General features: G+C 46.1%; 1 protein-coding gene across 1 annotated transcript; it reads right to left on the reverse strand.

Moving 5' to 3' along the window:
• Window positions 1–1,282: 1,282 nt before the first annotated feature.
• LOC120057324 (EH domain-binding protein 1-like protein 1) lies at window positions 1,283–27,966 on the reverse strand. Its single transcript, XM_039005900.1, has 21 exons — window positions 27,456–27,966; window positions 21,232–21,289; window positions 21,006–21,101; window positions 20,792–20,845; window positions 20,476–20,654; window positions 20,213–20,352; window positions 15,619–15,678; window positions 15,258–15,471; window positions 13,987–14,490; window positions 13,065–13,670; window positions 6,783–7,128; window positions 6,476–6,648; window positions 6,184–6,232; window positions 5,506–6,072; window positions 5,282–5,333; window positions 5,066–5,127; window positions 3,752–3,863; window positions 3,482–3,581; window positions 3,234–3,307; window positions 2,968–3,082; window positions 1,283–2,616 (listed from the first exon to the last, which is right to left on the reverse strand). The coding sequence occupies exons 1-21, from the start codon at window positions 27,557–27,559 to the stop codon at window positions 2,529–2,531; spliced, it is 3,753 nt and encodes a 1,250-aa protein (XP_038861828.1). The 5' UTR covers window positions 27,560–27,966; the 3' UTR covers window positions 1,283–2,528.
• Window positions 27,967–27,971: the final 5 nt, after the last annotated feature.

A 27,971-nucleotide genomic window follows, 5' to 3' on the forward strand; every position in this document is an offset into this window, starting at 1 on the left:
GTTCAGCCAAAAGCCCTTCATATGTTTTCTGGTTCAGCTGGCTTCGGGGATTCAACTGTGGCTTGTAACAGTACACTGACACGTTCTTACCAAAGGAGACTTATTTATTAGTCATGCACAAATGTAATAAATATACTGAACAAAAATATAAACGCAACATGTAAAGCAGTGGTTCCCAACCATTTTCGTTTACTGTACCACCAACTGTATTTTGCTCTGCCTGCATTACGCCTTAAATACCTCCTCATGTGCATTTTACCAGTAAGCCTATGGTCTCAGGAGTCTTCTCAAGTACCCCCTATGGTTAGGCCAAGTACCCCCAGGGGTCCTAGTACTACTGGTTGGGAACCACTGATGTAAAGTGTTGTTCCCATGTTTCATGAGTTGAAATAAAAGATCCCAGAAATGTTCCATTAGCACAAAAAGCTGATTTCTCTCCAATTGTGTGCACACATTTGTTTACATCCCTGTTACTGAGAATTTCTCATTTCACAAGATAATTCATCCACCTGACAGGTGTGGCATATCAAGAAGATGATTAAACAGCATAATCATTACACAGGTCCACCTTGTGCTGGGGACAATAAAAGGCCACTCTAAAAATGTGCAGTTTTGTCACACAACGCAATGCCACAAATGTTTCAAGTTTTGAGGGAGAGTGCAATTGTCATGCTGACTGCAGGAATGTCCACCAGATCTGTTGCCAGACAATTCAATGTTAATTTCTCGACCATAAGCCATCTCCAACATCGTTTTAGAGAATTTGACAATATGTCCAACCAGCCTCACAACCGCAGACCACGTGAAACCACGCCCTCCCAGGACCTCCACATCCGGCTTCTTTACCTGCGGGATTGTCTGAGACCAGCTACCCAGACAGCTGATGTATTTCTGTCTGTAATAAAGCCCTTTTGTGGGGAAAAACTCATTCTGATTGGCTGGGCCTGGCTCCCCAGTAGGTGTGCCTGGCTCCCAAGTGGTTGGGCCTATGCCCTCCCAGGCCCACCCATGGCTGCAACCCTACCCAGTCATGTGAAATCCATAGATTAGGGCCAAATGAATTTATTTCAATTGACTGATTTCCTTATATGAAGTGTAACTCAGTAAAATCGTTGAAATTGTTGCATGTTGAGTTTATATTTTGTTCAGTATAATAGCGCACGATCACGATAATATAGATATTGAGAAATGACTCCTCATTCACAGAACACAACGACATCCCTCCATGAAAAAGAGTGAACAAGTACCACATAAGATATGACAACAAATTAGAGGAAACCTATTCAAACAAACTCCCAATTTTCTTTTTAAACTTCAAAAATGTATTATTTATCATTCACTAGTTTAAACAAAACATATCGTGTTCGAAATGTCCTTTTTAAAAAGAGGCTGGGACAAAGTAATACGTCATTACATTTTCAGTTCTACCAGTGGTTAGTAACAAAATCATCATCATCATCATCAGTGATAATAGAAATGTGAAACTAAAGGTCTTTGCTAAAAAAAATAAACATTAAAAGAACTGCAGTGCCAGGTTATAACAGAGTATAAATATTAATATTTACAGGATGGTATTTATTGTCCTGTATGTATTCCAAGTAGGACTACTAGCTTCTCTCTACAACTAAGGTTTCACGTTTGTTCACTGTCCTCTTTTTCTTTCATTTCTGGGTAGATTGATTGACTGTTCATATAGTATGTTCAATATGACACACACCTAACCCAAACATTTCTCATGCAAATGTCCAAACCATAAATAAAAGTAGGATTGAAAATTGAAAATACATCTCCACCAGAAGACATCAATACGTGGTACTCTCACAAACTTGAGTTTTTCGTCCAAACATCTGGGTCCAAAGTAAAACACAGAACGGTCAGTCCTCCTGTATACAGAGCCCTTTTAATATTTTGCGCGAAACCACCAGACCGTTCTTTTAATAGCCAGTTCCACCAAAGCATTAAGGCAAAGTGCAAACTATCTAATATAGTTGATTATCTTATATTGTCGGACCAGATAAGATCAATGAGATGTTTACAGATGTGAGAGTAGGCACTTAATTATGGAACCACTTATCTTCACGGTGGGCTAAATGTATACACACACACACACACATCTGTTACAGTGGGCTTTCTGTCTACTGAATGACAGAGTAAGGCATATTAACTGACTGAACTGTAAAGGTCCTCGTTTTTTTCAATCAAAAGTTTTAAATGGATGAGAGACCTTCCCAGTACAGGGGGAAATTTGGTTCAAGTATCTTCAAAGGGGAAGGCACACAGCTCCAGCGTCCCAGGGGACGTAATTGATCATTAATGACCAGTCCCAAAATCCCAGTTAAGGAGAGAAAACACTGCTTGACAATCATCCCATCGGTGCAGAGGGCTTTGGATTTGTTGCTGGGGTGGCAGGTTCCTAGGCTTGTTTCATACTGTGTAGGATGCCGAGTGAGTGAGAGCTTGGTATAAAGCAGGGATTGTGGAGGTTTAGTTCCTGGATGGGTTGGTATTTGTCGTTGTCGTCCCGTCTCTCACTGCAGCACACACTTGTCTTTGTTGCTGAACTTCCTGCGTCTAAGCTCCAGCCCCCGCTCCAGGCGCTCATCCTCCTCAACGGCCCTGAGGACACACACACATACATAAACAACCGGCACGCTACTGCATCATATCAAACATATGGAACATGCGCGTGTAGCACATGGGGACGTGTGAAACGTACTCCTCGGCCTTAAGTGTCCCGCTTGCGTCGCCTCGTTAGCTAGCTTTTGAGGCGGCGCGATCGGCTAAGACGCTTGAGGGAGGACGGTCACGTGTGTTTGTTAGGTAGAGGTCCCCGAGTTCGCGCCAGGTATGGGCCCGCATCGGGAGGGAGTGGTACTCGCTAAGCGAGCAGCGTGACGTCCTATACACATGCTTGGTGTTTCATACTGTATACGCAATGGCTGTAACAAACAGATGGGCTAGTCTCACCCTCGCTCTTTGGCGTCCATGTCTCTGACCAGCTCGTCCCGCTGGTTGACCAGTGAGACCAGTTCCTGCAGCAGGAGCTCCTCCCGATGCTGCTGGGCCTTAGTCTTCTGCCACTCTGAAGAGAGGGAGGACGAGGGAAGATAACATCACGGTCATTATGCCCGGCCCGACTGCTTTAGGTCTACAGTCGTCTCACCGGTTGTGTTCAATGTAAACGAAGGTTCTGCTCAATGTAAACGAAGGTTCTGCTTATGCACGGGACTAACCTTCATTGGCCATCATGGCTCGGAGTTCTCTATTCAGTAGCTGAAATCTTTTCTCCAAGTCCTGCTCCTCCTGCCTGTGAATACAATACATTCGGTTAGCTGCCCTCTGCTGGGTACACAAAACAGAGCATACTATGGCACATGTAGTTAGATGGCAAACGTCAGGTCAAAACCATTTACTAGTAACATAAACGTGTTACGTATTCTTAATGATAATAGATGTGTGAGTGGTCTGGTATGTGTCTTACAGCAACTCCAGGTGGTCCTGTCTCCTTATTAGGGCGTTCTTCTTGTTGACCAGAGTGAACCACTCCTGGATCAGCTTCTCTTCCTCGTCCCGGTCGCTACCTGGAGCAAGGGCACAATGTCCACAGTTAAAATGGCACCATAAAAAGGTGCAGTTTTTGTTGTTGTTGTATATACTGAGAAAATGTATCCGTTGATAAGCACACATAACGGTATGCCTGACACGGTTCACGTTAGGTTCAGCACCCTTTGATACCTTTTGTCATTCTCACCTGATTCCATCAGTCTTCTGAGTCTCCTCTCCACGATGCCTGCTCGGTTGTCGATGTGCTTCTGTTCACTCTCCAGGGCTTGCAGCTCACTCAGCACATACTGACTGGTGTCCTGCAGACGCTGGCCATGAAGATACAGAGACACACATTGCCAAAACGGAAACATACAACAGACAGATGGGAGGACATGTAAGGACAGATACACAGATGAACATAGATAGATGACAGACAGGAAAAGGTCAGAAGATTAGAGGGAGAAACAGGAATAAAGGCAAAGAAGACCAGGAAGTAAATACGATACACATTAAGAGTAGTGACGGACAGGTTAAGCCATGGACTAAGAGCCACAGAGGCCTAGCAGTAAAGAGGTAGTGACGGACAGGTTAAGCCATGAACTAAGAGCCACAGAGGCCTAGCAGTAAAGGGGTAGTGACGGACAGGTTAAGCCATGAACTAAGAGCCACAGAGGCCTAGCAGTAAAGAGGTAGTGACGGACAGGTTAAGCCATGGACTAAGAGCCACAGAGGCCTAGCAGTAAAGGGGTAGTGACGGACAGGTTAAGCCATGGACTAAGAGCCACAGAGGCCTAGCAGTAAAAAGGTAGTGACGGACAGGTTAAGCCATGGACTAAGAGCCACAGAGGCCTAGCAGTAAAGGGGCAGTGACGGACAGGTTAAGCCATGGACTAAGAGCCACAGAGGCCTAGCAGTAAAGAGGTAGTGACAGACAGGTTAAGCCATGGACTAAGAGCCACAGAGGCCTAGCAGTAAAGAGGTAGTGACGGACAGGTTAAGCCATGGACTAAGAGCCACAGAGGCCTAGCAGTAAAGAGGTAGTGACAGACAGGTTAAGCCATGGACTAAGAGCCACAGAGGCCTAGCAGTAAAGAGGTAGTGACGGACAGGTTAAGCCATGGACTAAGAGCCACAGAGGCCTAGCAGTAAAGAGGTAGTGACAGACAGGTTAAGCCATGGACTAAGAGCCACAGAGGCCTAGCAGTAAAGGGGTAGTGACGGACAGGTTAAGCCATGGACTAAGAGCCACAGAGGCCTAGCAGTAAAGGGGTAGTGACGGACAGGTTAAGCCATGGACTAAGAGCCACAGAGGCCTAGCAGTAAAGGGGTAGTGACAGACAGGTTAAGCCATGGACTAAGAGCCACAGAGGCCTAGCAGTAAAGGGGTAGTGACAGACAGGTTAAGCCATGGACTAAGAGCCACGGAGGCCTAGCAGTAAAGGTAAAAAGAGAAGCCTAAAGAGAATACAAATGTAAACAGTCAAGTGGATAATAAGATGACGTAAAGGTTTGAACTGACCAGAGTATCCTCCTCCTGGCTTGGGACACTGGACTCCTGGACTGGCACTGGGCTCATTGTCTCTGCATACATATCAAACAGTTAGACTGGTCGTTAGAATATTTACTGAACAATGAAATCAGAGACTGCAGCCTTTCATATCACACTTAAGCATTGTGTCAATTTCTGTTATCGGCTCCTTCAGTTCAGGTAAAAATCTCCTGGTAAATCTCCTACCTGATTCTGAGGAGCCGTTCTTCACCGCTCTGTCTGATACACCTTCAGCTGACTGGACAGGAGACACAAACACAATAGATATTATAGGTAAAGAGAAACATGGCCTCGTGTCAATAGCAAAACATTGACAAATGAATAGAACATCAATCTCTGTTCAAATGCAAGAAAAGAGTTTTAAAATATGGGAAAATGGCTTGGGAGAAAAGACCGTATTCAGCATGTACCTCTGTGCTCTTGGATGTGCTACTCTGTTGCTCCAGCCCATCCCCTTCATCCATAGACTCACTCTTCAGCCGCAAGCGCCTTTTCTTCACTAGGTCGGCATCTCTCACGTGACCAAATCCGGATTTCGCTGCAGAGGCGTGTGACCTGGGTGGAGGCACTGGGGTCTGTGACCCACCCGCTCCCCCTTCCAAACCCCCAGCTCCGCTCCCCTTCTCCTCCCCCTTTGTCAACCGTTTCGTCCGAGGGGGTGGCACTAGGCTCCCGTTGGGCTTAGAGGCCTGTTCTGTCGCACTGTCCTCCAGGGAGATGCTACCTTCCTGTAGCTTGCGGGCACAGAAGCGAGCAGCAGCATCCACATCAGAACCCTGACTGGGCTCAGTCACTGCATAGCTGGACTGGCTGCTGTTGTGCTCTATCTGAAGAACACTCAGCTCCTGCCCCGTAAAGTGGGTGCGGATCTGACTCAGGTAAGTCATGACGATCAGGCGGTCTGGCACAGAGAGCAGTACCATGTCTGAGGGCTCCATTAGACGGGAGATGCCCAGCGCGGCAAAACCATCAAAGGCCTGAGAGAGAGAGGGAGGGGTCAGGACAAAAATGCTGACTTCTGTGTTCCTTATAGACATGATGTGTATGTATTATTATACATAGTGATGTGCAGTAAATGACTTTTTCACCTTCTTGTTGTTTAACTTGATGTCGTTGGTTTCCAGTGCCTCAAAATCTCTGAAAAAAACCCACCAGTAGTTAATAGAAGGACACGGACGGAACTTCCTGGTACTATTTTGTGAGAACTTCGGCTGTATCCCTGTACAAAGGTGGAATAATTATACCTTTCTTACATTCAGCTGTCTGGGTTGAGTTCAAGTACATGCACGGACTCATAATAAAGTTGCGTGACTTTCCACATTCAGACTAGGATGGAACATTGTCGGTGGGAATGTAACTGATTGGTGATTAAGAGCTTACATCTTGTCGGGATAGAAGTGGTGTAGGATGGCACAGAAAGCCAGGCCATTACGCCAGGAGGTGTTAAAGTTGGTGACCCTCACTCCCTTATACCCCTTCGTAACCTCCTGGCACCACTCCAGCAAAGACTTGCTGGAGGTGACCAGCCCGGGACTGGACACTGGACCTGACATCTGAGAGGGACAGAGGGAGAGAGACCTGTTATAGCTACTGACATTCTCATTGACACATTCAATGTTCAGCTGTGTTTGAAATATAATGAACTGTTGATACCGCTTATAAAAGGAAATATGAGAATTAAATGCACCTCCTGGCTGAGGACTAGCGCATCTTTCCTAAAGGCTTCATCCTTGTCCGCCGTGGTAGTGGAGGACCCCGGGGCAACTTCCGGAAGGACCACAGGAAAGGACAGGGTTTTCAACTTGCTGCGTCGGGGAGGTACAATCGTGTCTGACGCTTGACCAGAGGTGACCCCCTTATCTGCTGAGGTCTGTCCATTGGACTGTGGCTCTTCACTGCCTGGGCTGGTGGCTGGGGGCTGGTCATTCCTCTGGGTTGTGGTGTCTGGTGCGGATGGCTGGGCCACGTTCTTAGAGCATATCACTGGGACAGCCAGGTCACCGGACGTCTTTTCCCCCTCGGCCGTCTCAGATCTAAAGGGACAGAAATGGTCGAGATAAGATGATGGGACAGCCAAGTAAAGGTAGCTGCTATGTATAACTTCTGATCTCGTTTCAGTTACTATACTGTCCTGCAGACAAACAAAAACAGTTGTGCACTGATCCAAGTCAATATTATTAAACTGGGCAAGGTGTTACAAGAGCCAGATGACATGAGCTGATTAACGTCAAACCAGGCATCGCCAAAGCTAGACAATGTCCTGCCAACTTACTGTTCATCCACCCCATCCACTGATGTATCTACAGTGCACAGAGTAGCATCCTGTTCTATCTCAAGACCACCATCCTCCTCGACCCCTGATTCAGGCACCTTCCCATTGAGGACTGTTGCCCCGGTTTCAGTCAATAACAAGCTCTCCTCTTGGGCAGGGACACAGTGAACTGTAGAGAGCGCACCGTTGTCTACTTTAAACCCTGTGTCAACAGGTACCCCATCTGTCACCGTTTCTGTCATCGGGATACTTTCCTCAACCTCCGCTGGCTCCTTTGACTGGACTGTCGAGTTCACAGCAGAGTCTGATGATGTCATACCCTCAGTGGTTGCCACCACCGGATTAACCTCAGTAATCGTTTCTGATGGGCTACTATTTGATGAGGAGGCGGCTATGGTAGAGGGCTCACAAATGATTTCCTGCTGCCCTTTCCTTCCATCTAGATCTAGGAGGTTTGGCTCAGGCCTGTCTAGACTGGCTTCCTGAGGGATCACTGGTAATGGAGTCTCTTGTTCCTCACTGGCCTCGGAGGCTGGGAGATCTTCTGGGTTCAGAAAAGGGTCGTCCTCGTGGAAGGAGGGGATCAGGCGTTTCCTGAAGCGCGGGGCAGGCACAGGCACGAACACAGGCACATCTGATGGCTCTTCTCCTGCCATCTGACTAATCTTAGCCAGCAGCAACATTTCCTCCTCAATTAGGCTTAGGTCCTCTTTGGGGGGCTCCGTAGTGATTACGTGAGGGACCTTGGGACATGTAGTAGGTGTTCCAGGTTGAGAGGGCCGTAGAGGCCATGGGACCACTGAGCTGACAGCGGCATCTTTCTCTGGGACATCTTTCTCATCATCACCCTCCTTTGCTAGATGAGGCTCGTCATTGGTTCCCTTCTCTCTGGCTGTCACCAGAATGCTATCTGAAGAAGTCGTTTCCATGGCGAGGATTAGTGGTTTTGGAATGTCTTCCTCTTTAGCATCAGTGTTAAAAGTCTCCTTGATTAAGCTAGATTTGCCGCTCTCTTGTGCCATTGCCTCACTATCCGTATTATCGGGTGGTGGAACAGTTTTCTTTTTGATTGGTGGAGCCAGGCAACTGGCGACCGGTGCCGTGTCTTGACTAACTCTCTCTGGGCCTACTTCCTGAAGAGGCACTGGAGGAGTGCATTTTTTTTTTTTGCTGCGACGACGGGGAAGTGGCTCCAGTTGAATGGTTCCAGTAATAGGTCCTGCAGGGGGGGACCCCACTGATATGGCCTGCTGTGTGGACACACTATCAGGGCGGTGGACCTCGTGCGGAGCAGGTAGTGAAGAAGAGAACACCGCTTGACTGTGAAACAGAGATATCAACTATTAGCCATCTGGCAAGGCTACGATAGCAATTTCCCCAAAATGCAGACTGCCACACACAATCCTCGACCACGCCACAGTCAAAAGGCAACGGTCCAACAGCCGAGGCGTGGCAACAGTAAACATCAACACGGCAAGCTCATCAGCTATGTCCAACATTTCACTGGGTTCAGTTTAAAAGTTGTTTGCAAAAACACTTTTACTTCCACATGCAAATGCACATTCAGAGGACTAACATCCAACAACTAAACCCTCTCCTCAGGCATGGTAGTAGACTGTACACAAAGATCTGAAAACCGCAAGTTCATGTGAAATAACTTGACGAGAAATCAGAAAAAAGATAAGCAAAGACAACTGTACCACTCCAGATGCCTGAGTACAAAAACCCAGCCACAACCTGACAGAGCTCCATTCCTACTACATGAATACAATCTGTCTCATTAAGCCATGCAGGAAAGGAGTGCAGAGAGCGACAGGAGCTCAGGCACTTACCCTGCATCCATGTACAACTCTGCTAGCCACACTGTGCCTATATCCTCCTGCCCCATCTCAAACTCCAACTCATCTGAATCGCTGTCAGGCATGAACACTGTCTTGGTCTTTCCCTTGATCGTCTCTTTACGGGCTTTAGTGTAGTTAACGATGGGGGTGGCGTCGTCGTCATTGTCTTCCAAGCACTCCTCATAAGCTATTTCATCCAGCTCTGCTTCTCTCAGTGGTGGGAAATCGTCTGTACAGCTTTTTGCATCCTTTTCGTTTTCTACAGGTGGTAACACAGGTGGACGTACATCCTTCTCTGGTTTACCCTTCACAGTGTTCGTCTCCTTCAGTGGTTCTGTGCTCTCCTTCAGTGGTTCTGTGCTCTTCTTCAGTGGTTCTGTGCTCTTCTTCAGTGGTTCTGTGCTCTCCTTCAGTGGTTCTGTGCTCTCCTTCAGTGGTTCTGTGCTCTCCTTCAGTGGTTCTGTGCTCTCCTTCAGTGGTTCTGGGCTATCCTTTAGTGGTTCTGTGCTTTTCTTCAGTAGTTCTGTGCTCTTCTTCAGTGGTTCTGTGCTCTCCTTCAGTGGTTCTGTGCTCTCCTTCAGTGGTTCTGTGCTCTCCTTCAGTGGTTTGGTAGTCTCTTTATGTGGTTTGGTGGACTCCTTCAGAGGTTTGACCTCTTGCTCAATTTTGGTGATTGGGTCCTTGAACATCTCTTGCTCCACAGCAGCTAAACACAAAGTCTCCACTAAGCTTAGCCTGCCAGTCTCTTCAGTTGTTTCATTCTTGTGGGTCAACTGGACCGGTGATGAGTCTGTGACCATGACTGGGAGTTCCTCCAATGCATCAGAAAAGGCTTCAGGTGGTAGGATCTCAAACTCAGATGGAGAAAGTGGTCTTGAGTCTGGTTCTCCTACCTCATCATCATTAGACATCATTCGGCCAGATGGCTGAAGTACGGAAGTCACAGTCTCATAACTAGGGAATGGGGATATTTGAAAAAATATTTAGGGGATATTTGAACAACGTTTTTAGGTTACATGTACAGCGGGCAAGGAAGATGCAGTTCTTTTTCAATGGACTTTAAGACATATTTCAAGGTGACATTCTACAATTCAAATTTCCATCAAATCTTTAAACATATACACCGAGTACAAAACATTAGGAACAACTTTCTAATATTGAATTACACCCCCTTTTACCCCCAGAACAGCCTGATTTTGTCGGGGCATGGACTCTACAAGGCGTCGAAAGGGTTCCACAAGGATGCTGGCTCATGTTGACTCCAATGCTCCAAGTTGACTAGATGTCCTTTGGTTGGTGGACCATTCTTGATACACACTGGATACTGTTGAGTGTGAAAAACCCAGCAGCGGAAACGCTCAGCAGCAGCTGGAAACGCTCAAACCGGTATGCCTGGCACCTACTACCATACCCTGTTCCCCCGTTTAAAGGCACTTAAAATCACCCTCTGAATGGAACACATTCACAATCCATGTCTCAATTGTCTCAAGGCTTAAAAATCGTTCTTTAACCTGTCTCCTCCCTGTCATCTACACTGATTGAAGTGGATTTAACAAGTGACATCAATAAGGGTTCATAGTTTTCACCTGGCCAGTCTATGTCATGAAAAGAGCAGGTGTTCCTAATGTTCCTAATGTTTTGTACACCCAGTGTAGATTTGAAATCTTTAAAATTGGTTGAAACAAACGTTGCCATTTAAGCTTCGCATCTTATTGACGCCATGTTTTCATAAGCAAAAGCTGGCCTCAGAGTCAAGAGCACTTAAGAGTCCCTAAAATACTTGTGGCCATGCTGATCAAAGATGTCAAAGCTGAGCAAGCCTCGGTCGCCCGTCAGACTTACCCTCTGTACAGGGCCCCCACTAATGCTCTCATGAAGACATCAACATCAAGACCCTCCTCCTGTACAGCTACGGGAACCTGCTCCAGCCTGTCCAAAACCTGCTCATCTTCCAACTCCTCTCTTGTACTTAAATCTGATGCGTCCACTGAACTTTTCCTCCACACCGGATCTAGCTGCTGCTCATTGTCGGCTTGTCCTGGGCCGACCACGGAGGAACCAGACTCACTTTCGCCTTCTTCACTCTCAGTGTTGACAACAGCACATTTTCCCAGGTATAATTTCTTCTTCTTCTTAGGAAGACGAATGGGGGCCTCCTCCTTTGATGGCGTGTACAATTCCACTGAACTGTCACAGTCAAAGTAAATGTCTGTTTCTCTATTTTCCTTGGAGGGAGATGGGAGGGGAGTGTCCTCTAGGTACTCAGTCAAGTGGATCTCTGCTACAGATCCCTGTCCAGATGGGCTGCCACAGACAGATATGAAATGAGACACTTGATTGGACACTAGTCTGACACCAGCACAAGGACCAGAATCCATAGAGATTTCTACTAAGGGGAATACGACTAGCCTCCAGAAAATGTATAGCCTAAACGCAGTGTTATTGGCACTTTGGGTGAGCATTAAAACGTATGAAATGTCAACACCACCACAAACATGCATGTCAAATGTAAATGTACCTCACACGGACACTTCATGCCATGCCATGAGGAGTTTAACCCCCAGTAACTTACCCCGTTTGCAAGGTACTCTTTGTTGCCTCCAATGTGCTCATGCCTACTCCCTCTGTCCCTTTCTCCTTTTCTCCTCTAGTTTTCTCCTCTAAAGCAGCCCATAGAGGCTTCTCTGCCTCTACAGCCCCCGTGCTGGGAGGACGCTTCATATCGCATGGGTCCTCTTCGTTTAAATCGGACTCTCCAGCTGGAAAAATGGCTGCTTCCAATGACACAAGCGTGTCTATCTGCAATGAGCGCTTCATGGTGGAGCTTCTGAACACCTTCATGGGGAGGTGCAGAGGGGGTGTAGACGGTGAAGTTGATGGTTCACTGTCTTTACCCTCCTCTACAATTGTCTCCTTTAGAAGTGATTCAGGAGACTGGGCTGTGGGCTCTGGGGTAGGTGGCATTTGGAACACCTCTGATTCATCTGATGTGATTTTCTTGTGACCCTCATCTCTGCTAATGCCAGCTTCTGGCTTAACAGCTTTGTCTGAGCTGAGAGGGCAAACATATGGGAATTACATCAGTGTTACTGTATAATTAGCCTACACACAGTGAATATTTACAAGTTCAGACACACTCAAAAGAGCTGTAGGACACGGCCAGGCATCGTCATACATTTGAAGTGTTGCCAAGGATACCCACCAGACTATAATTCACACCGTTTATGACAAGCTTTAACTGGGGTAACTCTGAGGTCATCGATTACTCTCAGTGGTATAGAGGTGCCTCCCTTCCACACTTACCCTGTCTCCAGTGATTCTACGTCCGGCACTAGCATGTTCTCATCTACTTTCCCCTGTTCCTCTCGGAGGACTTCCTCTTTGATCGTCTCCTCTCCAGAGTCCTGCTCTGGTTTCTGATCCTGAGCTTTCTCCTCCAGGGCCTCCCAGAGGGGAACCTCTGCCTGCGCCACTGCATCCTCAGCTATGGTCTCTAATGTCAAGCTGGATTGGATCATAGGTTCAACAACTGCATATTGAGGGGGTTCAGCCATATTGGGTGTCTCTAGGCTTCCTGGCGTGGCATCCATGGTTTTATCTATAGAAATAGAATTACTGATATTTGATAGTAAATCCATTTCTATGGTTTTATCTACACTGACACTGCCTGACAAGGGAAATGTGTCTGCTTTTGATGACACGTGGTCAGGAGAACTGAAAGAGAGGCAGAAGGTGAGATGGAACAGGATATGGAGTGGGACAGAGGAAGAGAGAGTTTAGACAATAAGAAAGGTTGACAAGGTTAAAAGGACATTTCGCAGAGAGGAAAATGTTAACAAGATGTGCTCTCACTTACCGCTCTTTCTGAACACAGCCAGTGTCCCCTCCGTGGGCTTCCAAAACGTCTGCCTCCTCTTTCGTTGCATTCCATCCTGAACTATGGGACTCCTCTTCACTCCGGTTAGCTTGAACATCAAGGGGGGCTGATTTGTGCTCATCAGCTTGTGATAATGAGGCCTTCTCATCCTGGGGTTGATTGTCTATCTGTTTCTTGTCCTCCTCTCTGGAGCCCATAATCTCCTCAGCCCATGATGGCCTTTTTGCTTTGTTTGGCTTTTTCTCCAGAGGGAGCTCTTGAGTATGAATTCTGGATGACTCAGCTGGTGTGGATGTCATACTGGGAGGACCAGCCTCCAGGGCAGCCATGTTTTTCATAATTTCCTTGTCTTCGTCTGACTTGTTGAGGTCATATAAACAGGGAAAAGCAGGTGTCGGCCTTTGTTTCTCCTGCTTCTTCTCCACGGGCTTCTCTTGGCCTTTGGCGTGCTTCTCGGCTGCGTCTTCACACGTGGTGTTTACAATCTCTGGAAGTAGCTGCGTGTCAACTGGCCTGTGCTCTTTTGATGTTGGAATTTTCGAATATGGCCCTGCCGTTGAATTTACATCAGCTTCCTGTTCAACACTGAGAGACAGGGACACCGATGTCAAGGGTTTGAGCGTCAATGGAGATATTATTCTCAGAAGTGGCTGTGTACGTGCGTGTACGTGTGCATATGTGTATGTACGTGTGTAAACACATTTGTGTGTGAAGAAAAGAGGTGCCATTCAATAAATACTTAAAGAGTGCCTGTATAAAATAGCCAAGTATAGCGTTCAGGCTAGTAAGGATGAGGATAAATCATCACATAAGGATGAGGACGGGAAAAAATTACTTCTCTAAGAAGCTGCCTTGAGAAGAAACAGCAGCACGGTCTGCTTGCTGACAGAATGTCACTTACCCTCCATCCAGATGTTCCATTTGAGTCTTCAAGATGCTGAATGGCGACCTCTTTATTGTGTCCGCTTTTGATCCCTCTTCGCCTGCGCTGTCCTCCAAAAACAAGATACCTGCCGTGACTGATGGATCAGGCGTCTCTATGACTATGTCATCAAAGTCGAGCTCAGGCTCAGCCAATGGCGGCTTGTCTGCAATAAAAGGTGTTTTGTCCAGGGTCGAGGGAGAGGAGTCCTCTGGCTTGGCAGGTTGATAAGGCACTTCCTTGGTCTCATTGGATGTCTGTTTGAAGCCAGACTTCTTTTCGGCCAATGGCGGGTTATCACCACTGAATGCTCCCAGGACGTTGGTAGAAGGCTCTTTGGGGGTAGTGCTCTCTGGTGCTTCTGTCTCCGGGCTAGAGAAAGGCCATGGAGGAGGGAGCGCTGGAATAAGCTCTGCTGATTCAGAGACTTCTGTGGGCGTAGGGCCAGGGATACCAGTTGCTGGGCTGCCATCTTGCCCAGAACTGAGGAACAAAGATACTTGGTGTCAGAGCTCAGACGTCGAGAGCAGGGAGGTTTCTGGGCGCACAGCAGGCAGGTCACACACACATCAGGGTCATGATTGGAAGCACGCAGTAGTGTTAGGGAGGGTTGTGTGTTTTATAGAAGGTGAAATGAAAGTAGCAGTAACAAGACAGAGGAAAGGGATGAGTAATCATGGGTAGGGAAGCATGCTATGTAGCTGGGTATAAATGGAAAACAAGACACTACAGACATAAATTCCACTCTCATGCCACTCTTTACCACTCCTCCCTGTTTGAGGGCATAAATAGGCCTATTTCTGGACTTTATGAGTCAACAGAGATCCATCAATCAGGAAATCTCCCTACAGCACGTCTCTGCAACATTGCTGTGAAGCTGAAAGGCTGGCAATGATTTCTTTCACTCCATTAAACACTTGCAGCCATTGGCAACCATTTTGCGATTCGTCTCAAAATTATAGCAACCAATAGCAACGAAAAGGCTAAAGCTGCCCCAGTTGTCAAACAATTGTGAAAAACGATTCATAAAAACGTCTGGCTTTCAAAGTCAGCACACACAAACCTCATGCTTATCTCAAACTCACACCAGACATGTTCTTCTCATGCTCATAGTGTACCACACGCGTACAAGCGTAACAACCATATAACCTCGAACACTGTCTCACACTTCAACAACAGCATTTAAAAATGGAAGCGTGAGGTCCCAGCTGCGAAGTGGCTGTACAGTATACCACCCACTAGGAACTCACCCTATAATGGTCCTGCCATCTTTCAACCCCACGGCTTTTTCTGACTCCGGTCGGCTCTCCCGGTCTCTCTCCAGGGATGCAGAGGCTTGTTGGTTGGCGATCCTGATGGTGCCAGCAGTTCTGGGGGAGCGGAGAGACTCGTCCCCTCTGTTCAGGGCCAGGGGAAGGGTCTCACTTGAGACAGACAGGCTCTGCTGCTCTGACAGTTTCGGCCCTGGAGGGATCGGGAAACATAGACCAGTCAAACAAGGTTTAACAGCATTCTTAGTTATTATAGGGAAAACGACATATTATGCTATAATACAATACAGTACATCAATATATTCTGTAAATATAGCAAGAACATGGCAGAATATCTCACCAAGTGTAGAAGGACTGTGGTACTCCTCTTCTGTGAGAGTGTTTAACTCCCTCTGGATCTCTGTAAAAAAAAAAGGCACACATAATGTCATGGGGATAACATAGAACAATGTTATTTCCGTTAAAACATTGCATTAGTGGGTGCAGTAGGACATTGTTGACACTCTGCAGTGCATGACGTGATTCACAGGAACGTCTTGTCTGAACTAAGATGTTACTGGCAGCGGTAACAGAATGCTCTCCTCCATTACAGCTGCAACAGGCCGTGGCGTACTGTCTACTAGTCCATGAGCCAGGGAGGTTCGGTTGGGTTCACTTGGGGTGACGATGTCTCCTAGGGATTTTGTTTTGAAGGTCTATGTCCCTAGAGTGGGAACATGTGTGATAGCAGTGCAGCAATTGGAGCTTTCCCCCGGATATCACTCTTTCTTTCATCCCTACCAATGGCCTGTTAAAGCTGCCGCTGTGCAGTTTCCTTTTCTTTACGGAGAGCGGTGCGTTGATGATATGCTCTTATCTATTCAGTTGTGTGGGTTTGTTGGACACGCTCTCTGCTGTACGACAGACAGTTTAGTATGAGTTGAGTCGGGTCTCTCTCTCTCGCTCCCTCTTCTCTCCCCCATGTGGTGGATATCAAGTGATCTGGAGAAGTGCTCGTAATAGTTTCCTACTTCTATTTTCTATTAGTTTACAATTATAAACTTGGTGAAAAGGGAATTGGAACAACAGCAAGTAAGGAACATGTCATTTTCTTAGCCTCGGCTCGCAGGCCTGCTCCTGCCCATTACCCCCCCCCCCCCGACTATGACTAGAATGATATTTCATACAGATATGGTCATGCAAAATGGATCCAATAAGACCCCAGTTTGGCTATAAAATGCCTGTTTTAGCTCTGTGTGTGCAATTTCATGCCTCTATCACCAATGTTACAATCCACAAACATAGCTGCCCCACTACATGGCACTCTGTGGCTTAGCTTCCAACATTCTAATGTCAATGGCACAATATGGCCGATTGCTGGTGCTTTCAAAGTTGGCTATATTATCATTTCATGACCTTTCAGAATCACTTGCATGTAAAATAATTTATACAGGTAATTCTGATATGCACCCTAGAGGTCAAAGGTCAGAGTTCTGTTGACATGAACATTCCCAAAAAATGTGTCTGACGGATAGCTGTGAATCGAAGCATTCCAAATGATATACGATTAAAGGGTATACGTGAGCAATAACTTGTATACTGACGTTGTTTGTAATAAGGGTACAATCCCTATGGGAAAAATGAATGGGATGGAGAGATGAAGGGAAAAGTGATAACCCAATTGTGTACTGCTATCACACACGTTACAACGCCAGAGACAAATCCCTGTGAGACATCCTCACCAGATTTGGGGGAATGGCTCATGGACCATACAGACAACAGGATATATTTGTGCAGGATATATTCTTAGCTAATTACACCACTTAATTGGTACTGTGCCTTCAGCACTGTGTATAGGCATTGGAATGAATTTAGTAACAGCTAAAATTGGCAGTGGAATACTGTGCTTGTCTCAGTCCTTTGCCAGCAGGCAGTGAACCGCAAGGGACAAACCGGCCAGAATGGTTTTATTGATGAAACGAGGCTGATGTTATAGACCTAGTTGCCGCCCCCCCCCCCCCTACGCCCTGATGGTATTCATGCTGTGAGACCTGTTGGTTCAGTACCTGACTGGGAGGCAGTGAGAGCTGCAGAAGCAGAGGCACGGACAGTCGCAGGAAGCAAAGGGACAGGCTTGGGTAGAGGGTCAGAGAGAGGGGCAACGACTAGGGCACGTTTACAGTGGTTGTTAGAGCGAGGAGAGGGAGGGTTGTGAGAGAAAAGACATTTGACGGGAGGTGAGGACTTAGGGAAGGGGATGGAAGGAGGAGGACAGTGAGGGTCACACAGAGCATCCAGGTCTGGGCTAGTCAGCAGAGGGACAGGGGCCATGGAATCCCTAGGACAGGGACAGGAATAGGAGGGGGACAGGCCAGAGACAGAGGGGCCACTGGGGCCTGACACAGGCCTGGGCCTCCCCCACTCCCTTTGCCGGATGGAGGCTGAGAGCAGAGAGTTGATGAAGGGGAGAGATGGGGTGAATGGGGAGACAAAGATTTATGATTGCGGGTAAAACAGAGGAAGAGGGAAGAGAAAAAGTAAATCATTAGTTCATCAACCACCATTAAGAGTAAAGACACAGCAGCAAGTAAGCTTTGGCTCACCCTCCAAGACAATACAACTGAAGAGAAGCAATCTACACAGGCTATAACCACTGAAGTAAGTAGCACAAAGTGGTCAGCGCTAGCGATAGAATGTGTTTCCATACTTGGCGGAGTGTTGGGGAGCTGAGGTCTGGGAAGGGATGGCTCTGCCTGAGACAGGGCGGTAACAGTGTTTTTGTCTTGAGGAGACGCAGCAGAGGAAAAGATAGAGGGGGAGGACGGACGCTGATGAGTTGATACAATCTGAGGACTGAAGACATTTGAGCGAGCTGCAGTAGAGAAAGAGAGGAATAGAGGGAGAGAGGGCATCAGGCATAAAGGAGAAGACAGGACAGAAAGATGATAGTGAAAAACTAGAGCATTAGACACTCAAACCGAGTCCAACTTAAAGACATAGAATGGCCAATGTGATAAGCAGGTGGCCTTTGACCTTCCATGCATCCGGTACCTCTCTGTGGGTCGGAGGGTAGAGAGGGGTGTTGAGAGAGGCCAGAGGCCAGGGGCTCAGCTGGTTTAAACTGGGGCCGATCGGGGGCCACTTGACCAACACCCCAGGGCTTCAAATCCACTGCAGGGCCACACAGAGCCCCTGGGAGACTACTCAGAAAAGACACCGGCGCTAGGAGCAAGAAGAAAAGGAAAATAGGGAAGAAAAATAGCAGAAACCAATGAGTGAGAGCGAGGACTTGGTGGAAAGAGGGATACTGCAAATAGACATGCCGTATGACATGCAGTGATGTTAATTTTACTTTTCTTAACCACAGTTTCCTGTTAATAACGCAGAAAACATTTCTGTTAACTTACAGTAACACTGGTATTCTCTTCAGAAAAAGTCTTCAACACAAGCAAGCAGGTTCAAAAGTGCCACTGGTCGATGCTGCTAGTCATTTGTACGTTGCTCAAATCACTCTCATAAGACAGCCCAACCCCAGACATTACTACACCATGCCCTTGCCAGGGGATACTTTTGTTGAACAGAATTAAAAGGCAAATCATAAGCAATTCAGGGAGTTCCATCATGCAGATTGAGAAACAAGTTAAGGTTCATTAAGCACTTGTCAAGGCAGCATCATTCAGTCCATCTGCCTGGCTGCAGGTACCTGAGCCGCTGCTGGGACGGAAGATTTTGGGCAGTGCCGGAGGTTGATAGTGGGTAAAGGCAGGCAGTGAGGGCGCTGATGATACTGAGGGTGGTTGATAGCGGGTAAACACTGGCACTGAGGGAACTGGGGGTCCTAGGGGCCCTAATGGCACTGAGGGAACTGGGGGTCCTAGGTACCCTAATGGCACTGAGGGAACTGGGGATCCTAGGGGCCCTAATGGCACTGAGGGAACTGGCGGTCCTAGGGGCTCTAATGGCACTGAGGGAACTGGGGGTCCTAGGGGCCCTAATGGCACTGAGGATGAGGGCACCAAGGGGACTGGGGGCGCCGGTGGCCTGGGGGGCTCAGGGGAGGGTGGCACAGAGCGTGCATGTCTGGAGCGGGTTTGAAGACGGGGAGAGGGGGTCAGGGGAACAGGCAGGGGGGGCCTTGAATGGAGGACAGGGACAGTGCCAGCTTTGCCACTCTCTTTCCCACAGGCTATGGGATGAAGAGGGGGATGGAGAGACGGAGGGAGAGGTAGATGGAGATGGAGAGGAGTATAAATAGAAAAAGATGGAGAGGGGAAGGAAGGAAGAATAAAAAAGACAAGCAAAGATGTGGAATGATATGACAGGTTAAAAATGAAATGACTGTCATAAATCAGATACAACTTCACAACTGACATTTCCAAGAGAACTAGCTAGCTGCTGCATAGCATATACATCGTTTCTAAGTTGCTCTCTATTATTTTTTCTTGGCAGTCCGATATCTTTGGGGAAAGTATCTGATTCAATGGAACATTTGACGAGGCAATGTGGTGACTAATGTAGAATGACATCGCAGGGGATCCATCATTTTGTAAAGTTACAATTGTCACTTGTACGGAAATCGATGGATATGGTTTTTCTTTCAAAATGATTGAAAATCCTTCATACATGAGGTACTATGGTGGGATGACGGGAAGGGAGTCACAGAGGTGAAAACCAAAGGCTAGAACAAGACGAAGAACAGGAGGTAGAGAGGTAGGGTACCTATGACAGGGGGATGTTTTAGAGAAGGCCTCCTTTCTGGGGGCCGCACTGGACGAGCAGGAGGAGCTGGCAGAGAAAGTGGAGAAAGAAAGTGTGAGAAGGAAAAAGTAGGGCCAGGAGATGATGATCGAAAAGTGAGGATGCCGTTATTCGAGTCATGTGACAGAGCGCCAAAGAATACAGAGCGCCAAAGAAGGTACGGTTTTGATCTCATGACGTTTATGATTCAAGTGTACCTGCGGCCGCTTTGCTAATGCTAGCTCCAGCACTGGACCTCCTGTCGTCCTCCTCATCGCTCTCGTTGAAGTCGTCAAGGTTACCGATGTCTGTGGGTTTGACGCTCATCAGACTGGCCAGACTCTGCATGTCCTCGTCACTGCGGGAGAGCAACACAGCATTGTCACCTTGACACGTAATGAAGTCGTTACCGACGTTATTTCTGTAGTACGGCTGGTAATTCTGAATCTACCGTTAGCGGGATGTTATGGGACGGACTCACGTGGCTTTCCCCTCTCTGAGAAACACACAGGACAGGGAGAGCTTCAGAGTGGCCTCCACCACCTTGACAGACAGGGGCTTCAGCTTCAATGTCAGGTCTTGCTGAGTGGGAGTGGGACTGGCAAACTTCTTCATATTCACGTCCACTGAAGCCAACACCTTACGTTGGCCCTTTGTCTCCTGCAAGACAGAGCAGCAGGGATACATTCATGAGTGGGCTTTAGTGGTAGCGTTAGCTGACCTTTAATGAACGTTCATATTTCAATGCCGGCTGTTGTGAGCGACTGTAATTCGATTGAGGCAGAAAGTACACTCACGCTCTCAATGACAAACGTCCAGTCTTTGTCTTCAAACACATCGGAATGGGGATCCTAGGGGTTAAGCATAGAGAATGAAAATAACAGGGAAACATAACACATGTTCCACACATTTTTGTACGTTGTCAATTTACAATAGAAATGTATAAAAAGGAATTATCACAGAAACAAATAGCTCTAGTGTACTCATGAATAGCCGTGGGGTGAAATGTACCCTGAAGAGTGTGAGAGAGATATCCACGTTTTCAGGTACGGGCCACACCACCATCCCCCTGTATGGGTTCTTGATGCCCGGCTGCCATCCATGAAGCTAGAGCGAGAAATCAAGACAACAAGACTACATCAAAATGTGATACAAGTTACGACAATGCATCCCTGCCATCCAAGTGGGATAGGAGATCTGCTGTTTATCTTTTAAGTACATCTGGGTGAGTCTTTACCTTGGAGCACATACGCCTATTTCTTCTGGTCCAAACCACCCTCACTTTATCTGGTTGCCTGAAATCATAGAAAAAGAACGATGCATCAAAACATGAGACAAGCGACAGTGAGAAATGCAAGAAATTGTTGTGTAACTTCCTTACATCTCGCAACATAGGAGAAACTGTTGAGCATGAAAAAACAACAGCAGCGTTGCAGTTCTTGACACACTCAAACCGGTGCGCCTGGCACCTACTACCATAACCCGTTCAAAGGCACTTAAATATTTTGTCTTGCCCATTCACTCTCTGAATGGCACACATACACAATCCATGTCTCAATTGTCCTCGAGGCTTAAAAATCTTCTTTAACCGGTCTCCTCCCCTTCCTCTACACTGACTGAAGTGGATTTAACAGGTGACATCAATAAGGGATCACAGCTTTCACCTGGATTCACCTGGTCAGTCTATGTCATGGAAAGAGCAGGTGTTCCTAATATTTTGTACATTCAGTGTGTTTCACAAAAATACAAACACCAACACACAAGTTCTATATTATTTGTTTGTTACGGAACAATTTTCTGAGAAGAACGGGGAATGCTCCCCCAGTAGGTGTCATTACTGGTGGTTAAGTTACAAAGTATGGTTTGTTTTACACAAACAGAACAATGCAACGGAATCAAGTCCCAACAAATGTTATTATTCCACAACAGATGAAGAAGAGGGTGGATAGCAGACAGTAAAGGGGATCTTATGAGAGTCACATGATCACAATCAGCTGTCAATGCCCAGGGGCTGGAAGAGACACAGTGTGTGTGTGTGTGTGTGTGTGTGTGTGTGTGTGTGAAGCCAGGGATCCTTGCTACTCCAGTTCTATACTACACAACATACTGTAGCTTTGGTCCAGACTTCCCTTACAAATGCCTTCCAGATACATCACTATGGAGAATGCCAAACATGGCCTCATACACATCATCCCAGCGGTCCCGTATCAGCAAGCCATTGGTATCCCATGGTGACTACCTCATTTAACACATGTGGACTAATTTGTAACATCACACAGACTTTTTGACTACATCTCACACCCATGCCAACTGAATTACTGTAAAACATAATATGGGTTTCTATGTCTATTGGTGAACTACCAGAAGTAAAATGGTGGAATTATTTTTACATGACATAATAATGCATTCCTGAAATATGAATACATGAAATATGTCATACACTCTATTCTATCCTCCCTCAATATGTAACATTACAACAGTGTCGCCCTGACTGGGAGAAGTTTTCAAACCATTGTTTTGTCCCTTGTTTTTGTTAGACAGACGATGAAGCTCTGGCTTCTGCAACACAGGAAGAATGGAAGGAAACTGCAATAAGGCACGTGACCTGGCTCATGGCACTGTTTTCTTGAGGGCTTTTGAGGGTGGGGTACCTCACAAGAGGAAGGAACCATATTTCTCAATCACTTTTAACCTACAGTGCCTTTGGAAAATATTCAGACCCCTTGACTTTTTCCACATTTTGGTAGGTTACAGCCTTATTCTAAAATTGATTCAATTGTTCTTTTCCCTTCATTAATCTCCACACAATACCTCATAATGACAAGCAAAAACAGGATTTTATAAATGTTTGCTAATGTATTAAAAATTTAAAACGGAAATATCACATTTACATAAGTACTTAGACCCTTTACTCAGTACTTTGTTGAAGAACCTTTGGCATTACTTGGGTCTTCTTGGGTAAGACGCTACAAGCTTGGCACACCTGTATTTGGGGAGTTCCTCCCATTCTTCTCTGCAGATCCTCTCAAGCTCTGTCAGGTTGAATGGAGAGAGTCGCTCCACAGCTATTTTCAGGTCTCTCCAGAGATGTTAGATCGGGTTCAAGTCCGGGCTCTGGCAGGGCCACTCAAGAACATTCAGAGATGTCCCGAAGCCAGTCCTGCGTTGTCTTAGCTATGTGCATAGGGTCGTTGTCCTGTTGGAAGGTGAGCCTTCGCCCCCAGTCTGAGGTCCTGAGCGCTCTGGAGCAGGTTTTCATCAAGGATCTCTCTGTAATTTGCTCTGTTCATCTTTGGTTCGATCCTGACTAGTCTTCTAGTCCCTGCTGCTGAAAAACATCCCCACAACATGATGCTGCCACCACCATGCTTCACCATAGGGATGGTGCCAGGTTTCCTCCAAAAGTGACACTTGGCATTCAGGACAAAGAGTTCAATCATGGTTTCATCAGACCAGAGAATCTTGTTTCTCATTGTCTGGGAGTCTTTAGGTGCCTTTTGGCAAACTCCAAGCAGGCTATCATGTGGGCACTCTACCATAAAGGCCTGATTTGTGGAGTACTGCAGAGATGGTTGTCCTGGAAGGTTCTCCCATCTCCACAGAGGAACTATACAGCTCTGCCAGAGAGACCATTGGGTTCTTTGTCACCTCCCTGACCAAGGCCCTTCTCCCCCGATTGCTCAGTTTGGCCGGGTGGCCAGCTCTAGGAAGAGTCTTGGTGGTTCCAAACTTCTTCCATTTAAGAATGATGTAGACCACTGTGTTCTTGGGGACCTTCAATGCTGCTGACATTTTCAGTACCCTTCCCCAGATCTGTGCCTCGACACAATCCTGTCTCGGAGCTCTACGGACAATTCCTTCGACCTCATGGCTTGGTTTTTGCTCTGACATGCACTGTCAACTGTGGGACCTTATATAGACAGGTGTGTGCCTTGTGGAATGTGCAAAAAGTCAAGGGGTCTGAATACTTTCCAAAGGCTCTGTATAGTCCATGATTTCTTATGGTATAAGTATCCCCTTCCTCTTTGTATGGCTTTATAATGTGTATCCGGAATACAGTTGAGCAGATTGCTCACTTATATTGCTTGTAAATTGTAATACAAGCAAACAGCAGGCCGTGCCTAATATATTTAACGTATATTCGAAACATATTGAAGTTCCTCTGTAAGAGACTCCTTCCTAACACTAGAGAGCCATTAGGCTAATGGAGCCTGTTGAGGAGAACATAGAAAAGCAGGGGCAAATTCAGTTATGTCTCGGGTTGCAGGCTAGTTATAGCAACATAGCGAATGGGAGCCAAAGGGCATGTTTGGGTGGGGAGGGGGCTGGTTTGAAAGCATAGTGGCATCACAGGGCACAGAAATAGACTGGCAGACTGGGACAGGCAAACCCATTAGGACAGGAGGAGGCATGTCCATAGTCCTGAATAACCAGAGACCAATATGACTCACATCAAAAAGCAGCCCGCTGTGTCATACTCCAGCTGTCATAAACCCAACCAGAGGCAAGACTGATCCTTGGTTGAGTCTGAAGACTTTGACCCACCTGCTAACTAAAAGCTACAATCAATAGCGAGGCTGTCTCTCAAAAAACCTCCGCCCTCGTTGGTTCTCATGTTAGAACAGCTTCTGACGAAACATGAGATGGACAGTTCGATCACACTTCCTGTTTGTGTTATTATGAGTGATATCCAGTTCAACTATTGGTTGCAAGGCTCCAAGGATTATGTATGGATATTGTATCAGATTCAAACAGTCTTTGTTTAAGTCTACATCTCATCTACTAAGAAATAATGATCTAATCACACTAATGCGGAAGACACATTTCAGTTGAATACATTCAGTTGGACAACTGACTAGGTATCCCCCTTTCCCTTTCAATTTTTTTTGTTTACTCTACAGTACACAATAGCATATACTATTGCTCTGTTGCAACATGAAAAGATAAGCAAGAACGTGGCATGATTGGCAGGCCTGATTGCAAACTACATCATCGTTGTATAGTCTACTATGGTGCAACTCAGACACACACTGAAAGATCTTAAAAGATCGCATTGAAAGATCCCCCGTTATCACAGTTAATAAAAAATAAAAGTGCCAACTAACTTTAGTATTCCGCTAAGAGTGAAGACACTATTGTTTTAATTTCATCAATTAGTAGGCTATCGACGGAGGCTCTTCTCCTCTTTACTTAACATCAAACTAGGCAAAGGGTGATTGATGACATCATGGCAACACCGATGACATCAACACATGTATCCTTATTAATGACACAAATGAATAAATACCAACAAATCCAATCATAGTGTAAAAAGGAAAGCTAAATGTTATATCCCTCTGGAAAACAATTGCCCTGCTACCCAGTATCTGGTCATGTCAGGGCATCATAATCATAATGATCCAGATCCTCCTGCCAGTTGAGTGGACTGAAGTAATGGCTGTCATTAATCGGTCTGACAGTGATGTAGTAGGTTAGGAGTATTGATGCCTATTGGGTGCATAAAATCTACAGTAGGCCTGTGCCCATTGCCTACTGTAGGTTCACTAAAGTAAACATGGAAATGTAAGGGCTCGATGAGCTTCTGTTATTCATATTACTGTATCAGAGGAAACCAACCTGGGCTGTAATTCGGGACACTTCAATTCGTATGATATGCTATGTATTCCTCTGTGGATGTCCATCATCCATCTTGTCTCATATGTGACGAATTGCGATTCGTACAATATGCTACGAATTTGCAAAACGTGTGATATGATACGAATTCCAATTTGTTGTGGCTAACGTTGGCTAGGTGGCTAACGCTAATGTTACCTAGGTGGCTAATGTTGAGCTAGGGTTAGGGAAAGGGGGATACCTAGTCAGTTGTACAACTGAATGCATTCAACTGAAATGTGTCTTCCGCATTTAACCCAACCCAGAGTGGTGCGGGGGGCTGCCATAATCGGCATCCACGTCTTCGGCGCCCGGAGAACAGTGGGTTAACTGCCTTGCTCAAGAGCGGAACGACAGATTTTTACCTTGTCAGCTCGGGGATTCGATCCAGCAAGCTAGGCTAGGGGTTAGGGGTAGGGTTAAGGTAAGGGGTAGGGTTAGCTAACATGCAGTTGCAAAGTATCTAAAAAGTAGTAGGTATACTGAAAAGAATATATAAATGCAACATGCATTCATTTCAACGATTTTTACTGAGTTACAGTTCATATGAGGAAATCAGTAAATTGAAATAAATTCATTAGGCCCTATAATCTATGGATTTCATATGCCCTCCCAGGACCCCAATGGTGAGCCTGGGAGGGCATAGGCCCACCCACTTGGGAGCCAGGCACACCCACTGGGGAGCCAGGCCCAGCCAATCAGAATCAGTTTTTCCCCACAAAGGGGTTTTATTACAGACAGAAATACTCCTCAATTTCATCAGCTCTCTGGGTGGCTGGTCTCAGACAATCTCGCAGGTGAAGAAGCCGGATGTGGAGGTCCTGGGATGGTGTAGTTACACATGGTCTGTGGTTGTGAGGCCGGTTGGACATATTGCCAAATTCTCTAAAATGACGTTGGAGGTGGCTTATGGTAGAGAAATTAACATTAAATTATCGGGCAACAGCTATTCCTGCAGTCAGCATGCCAATTGTACACTCCCTCAAAACTTGCGACATCTGTGAAATTGTGTGACAAAACATTTTAGGGTGGCTTTTTATTGTCCCCAGCACAAAGTGCACCTGTGTAATGATCATGCTGTTTAATTAGCTTCTTGATATGCCACACCTGTCAGGTGGCTGAATTATCAGGCAAAGGATAAATGTTCACTAACAGAGATATAAACAAATTTGTGCACACAATTTGAGAGAAATAAGATTTTTGTGTGTATGGAAAAATTCTGGGATCTTTTATTTCAGCTCATGAAACATGGGACCAACACTTTAAATGTTGCGTTTATATTTTTGTTCAGTATAGTTGCTAATTAGCTAAAATTGTCAGTGATGATAAAAACACGCAATCTTTCGGTTGCTGGACGTCCACGTTATACACACATCCACCCCTGCTTTCCCTTAAGTAACCTTCTGTTTTAAGTAACCATACCAAACGTAATTAGGTGTCCCGGTACTAATTTAGGTGTCCCGGTTTTACGTTTATTAGTCTAGTATATGAGACCAGCAAGGTTGCAACCAGGCTGAGGAAACAACTAACCACATCTCCTTCCTGAAAGTGTAACGTTAACTCTTGTCACTTGTAATGAGGGACTACGGCCCGTTATGGGTTTGATCCGATGGTTTTGATCAAATAATGTAATAAGTTATTTGACATGAAGCATAAACAGTGGCCATGTTGTTAGGCTGCGGAAACCTACTTTTAAAATAGAAATATTACAAGAAGAAACGCCCGTAATGGGAGCAGTTCAGACGACGTGCATCAATGGGATGTTGTGAAAAGTAGCCTAGTTACTTTTAAAGCAATAACATAACCTACCATTTCTTAGTGCATTCCAACACAAGTTCTTGATAGGACGCCACAAACTGGAATTTTGAAGCTTTCTTGCCAACGCGTTGTAATCTTTTCCAAACCGAAGTCATAATTTAGTTGAGGTAATAAAAAAGTTTTAAAAAGTAAGTTCCTCTTTCTTCTCTCTCCTTTCAAAGTAGGCTAACCTAAGGATGGCTGTACAATGACAGTTCGTGGTGCGTGACACCGATGTCTTCAGGCTGCCGTGTTCAACAGGGACACGCCGCCGATGAAGTTTCATTGAGTTGAGTCAACTGTCGCCATATCAACTAAACGCATTGAAGAAAAAACATGTAGCAGGAAACTACTGTAGCCTAATTATTTATAAGCGGAACCAAATCCACTTTCGTCCTCATCTCAACACTTCCACATGATCAGAATATGAAAAGCTAAATAAATGCAACAGGTAGTCAGTCCTATTCCCAAGGAAGTCCGTGTCGACAATTCATTTAGGTATAAAACTGTCCGATAAAGCCACCATAA

The sequence above is a fragment of the Salvelinus namaycush genome, chromosome 12, assembly GCF_016432855.1.
Source record: "Salvelinus namaycush isolate Seneca chromosome 12, SaNama_1.0, whole genome shotgun sequence".
NCBI lineage: Eukaryota > Metazoa > Chordata > Actinopteri > Salmoniformes > Salmonidae > Salvelinus > Salvelinus namaycush.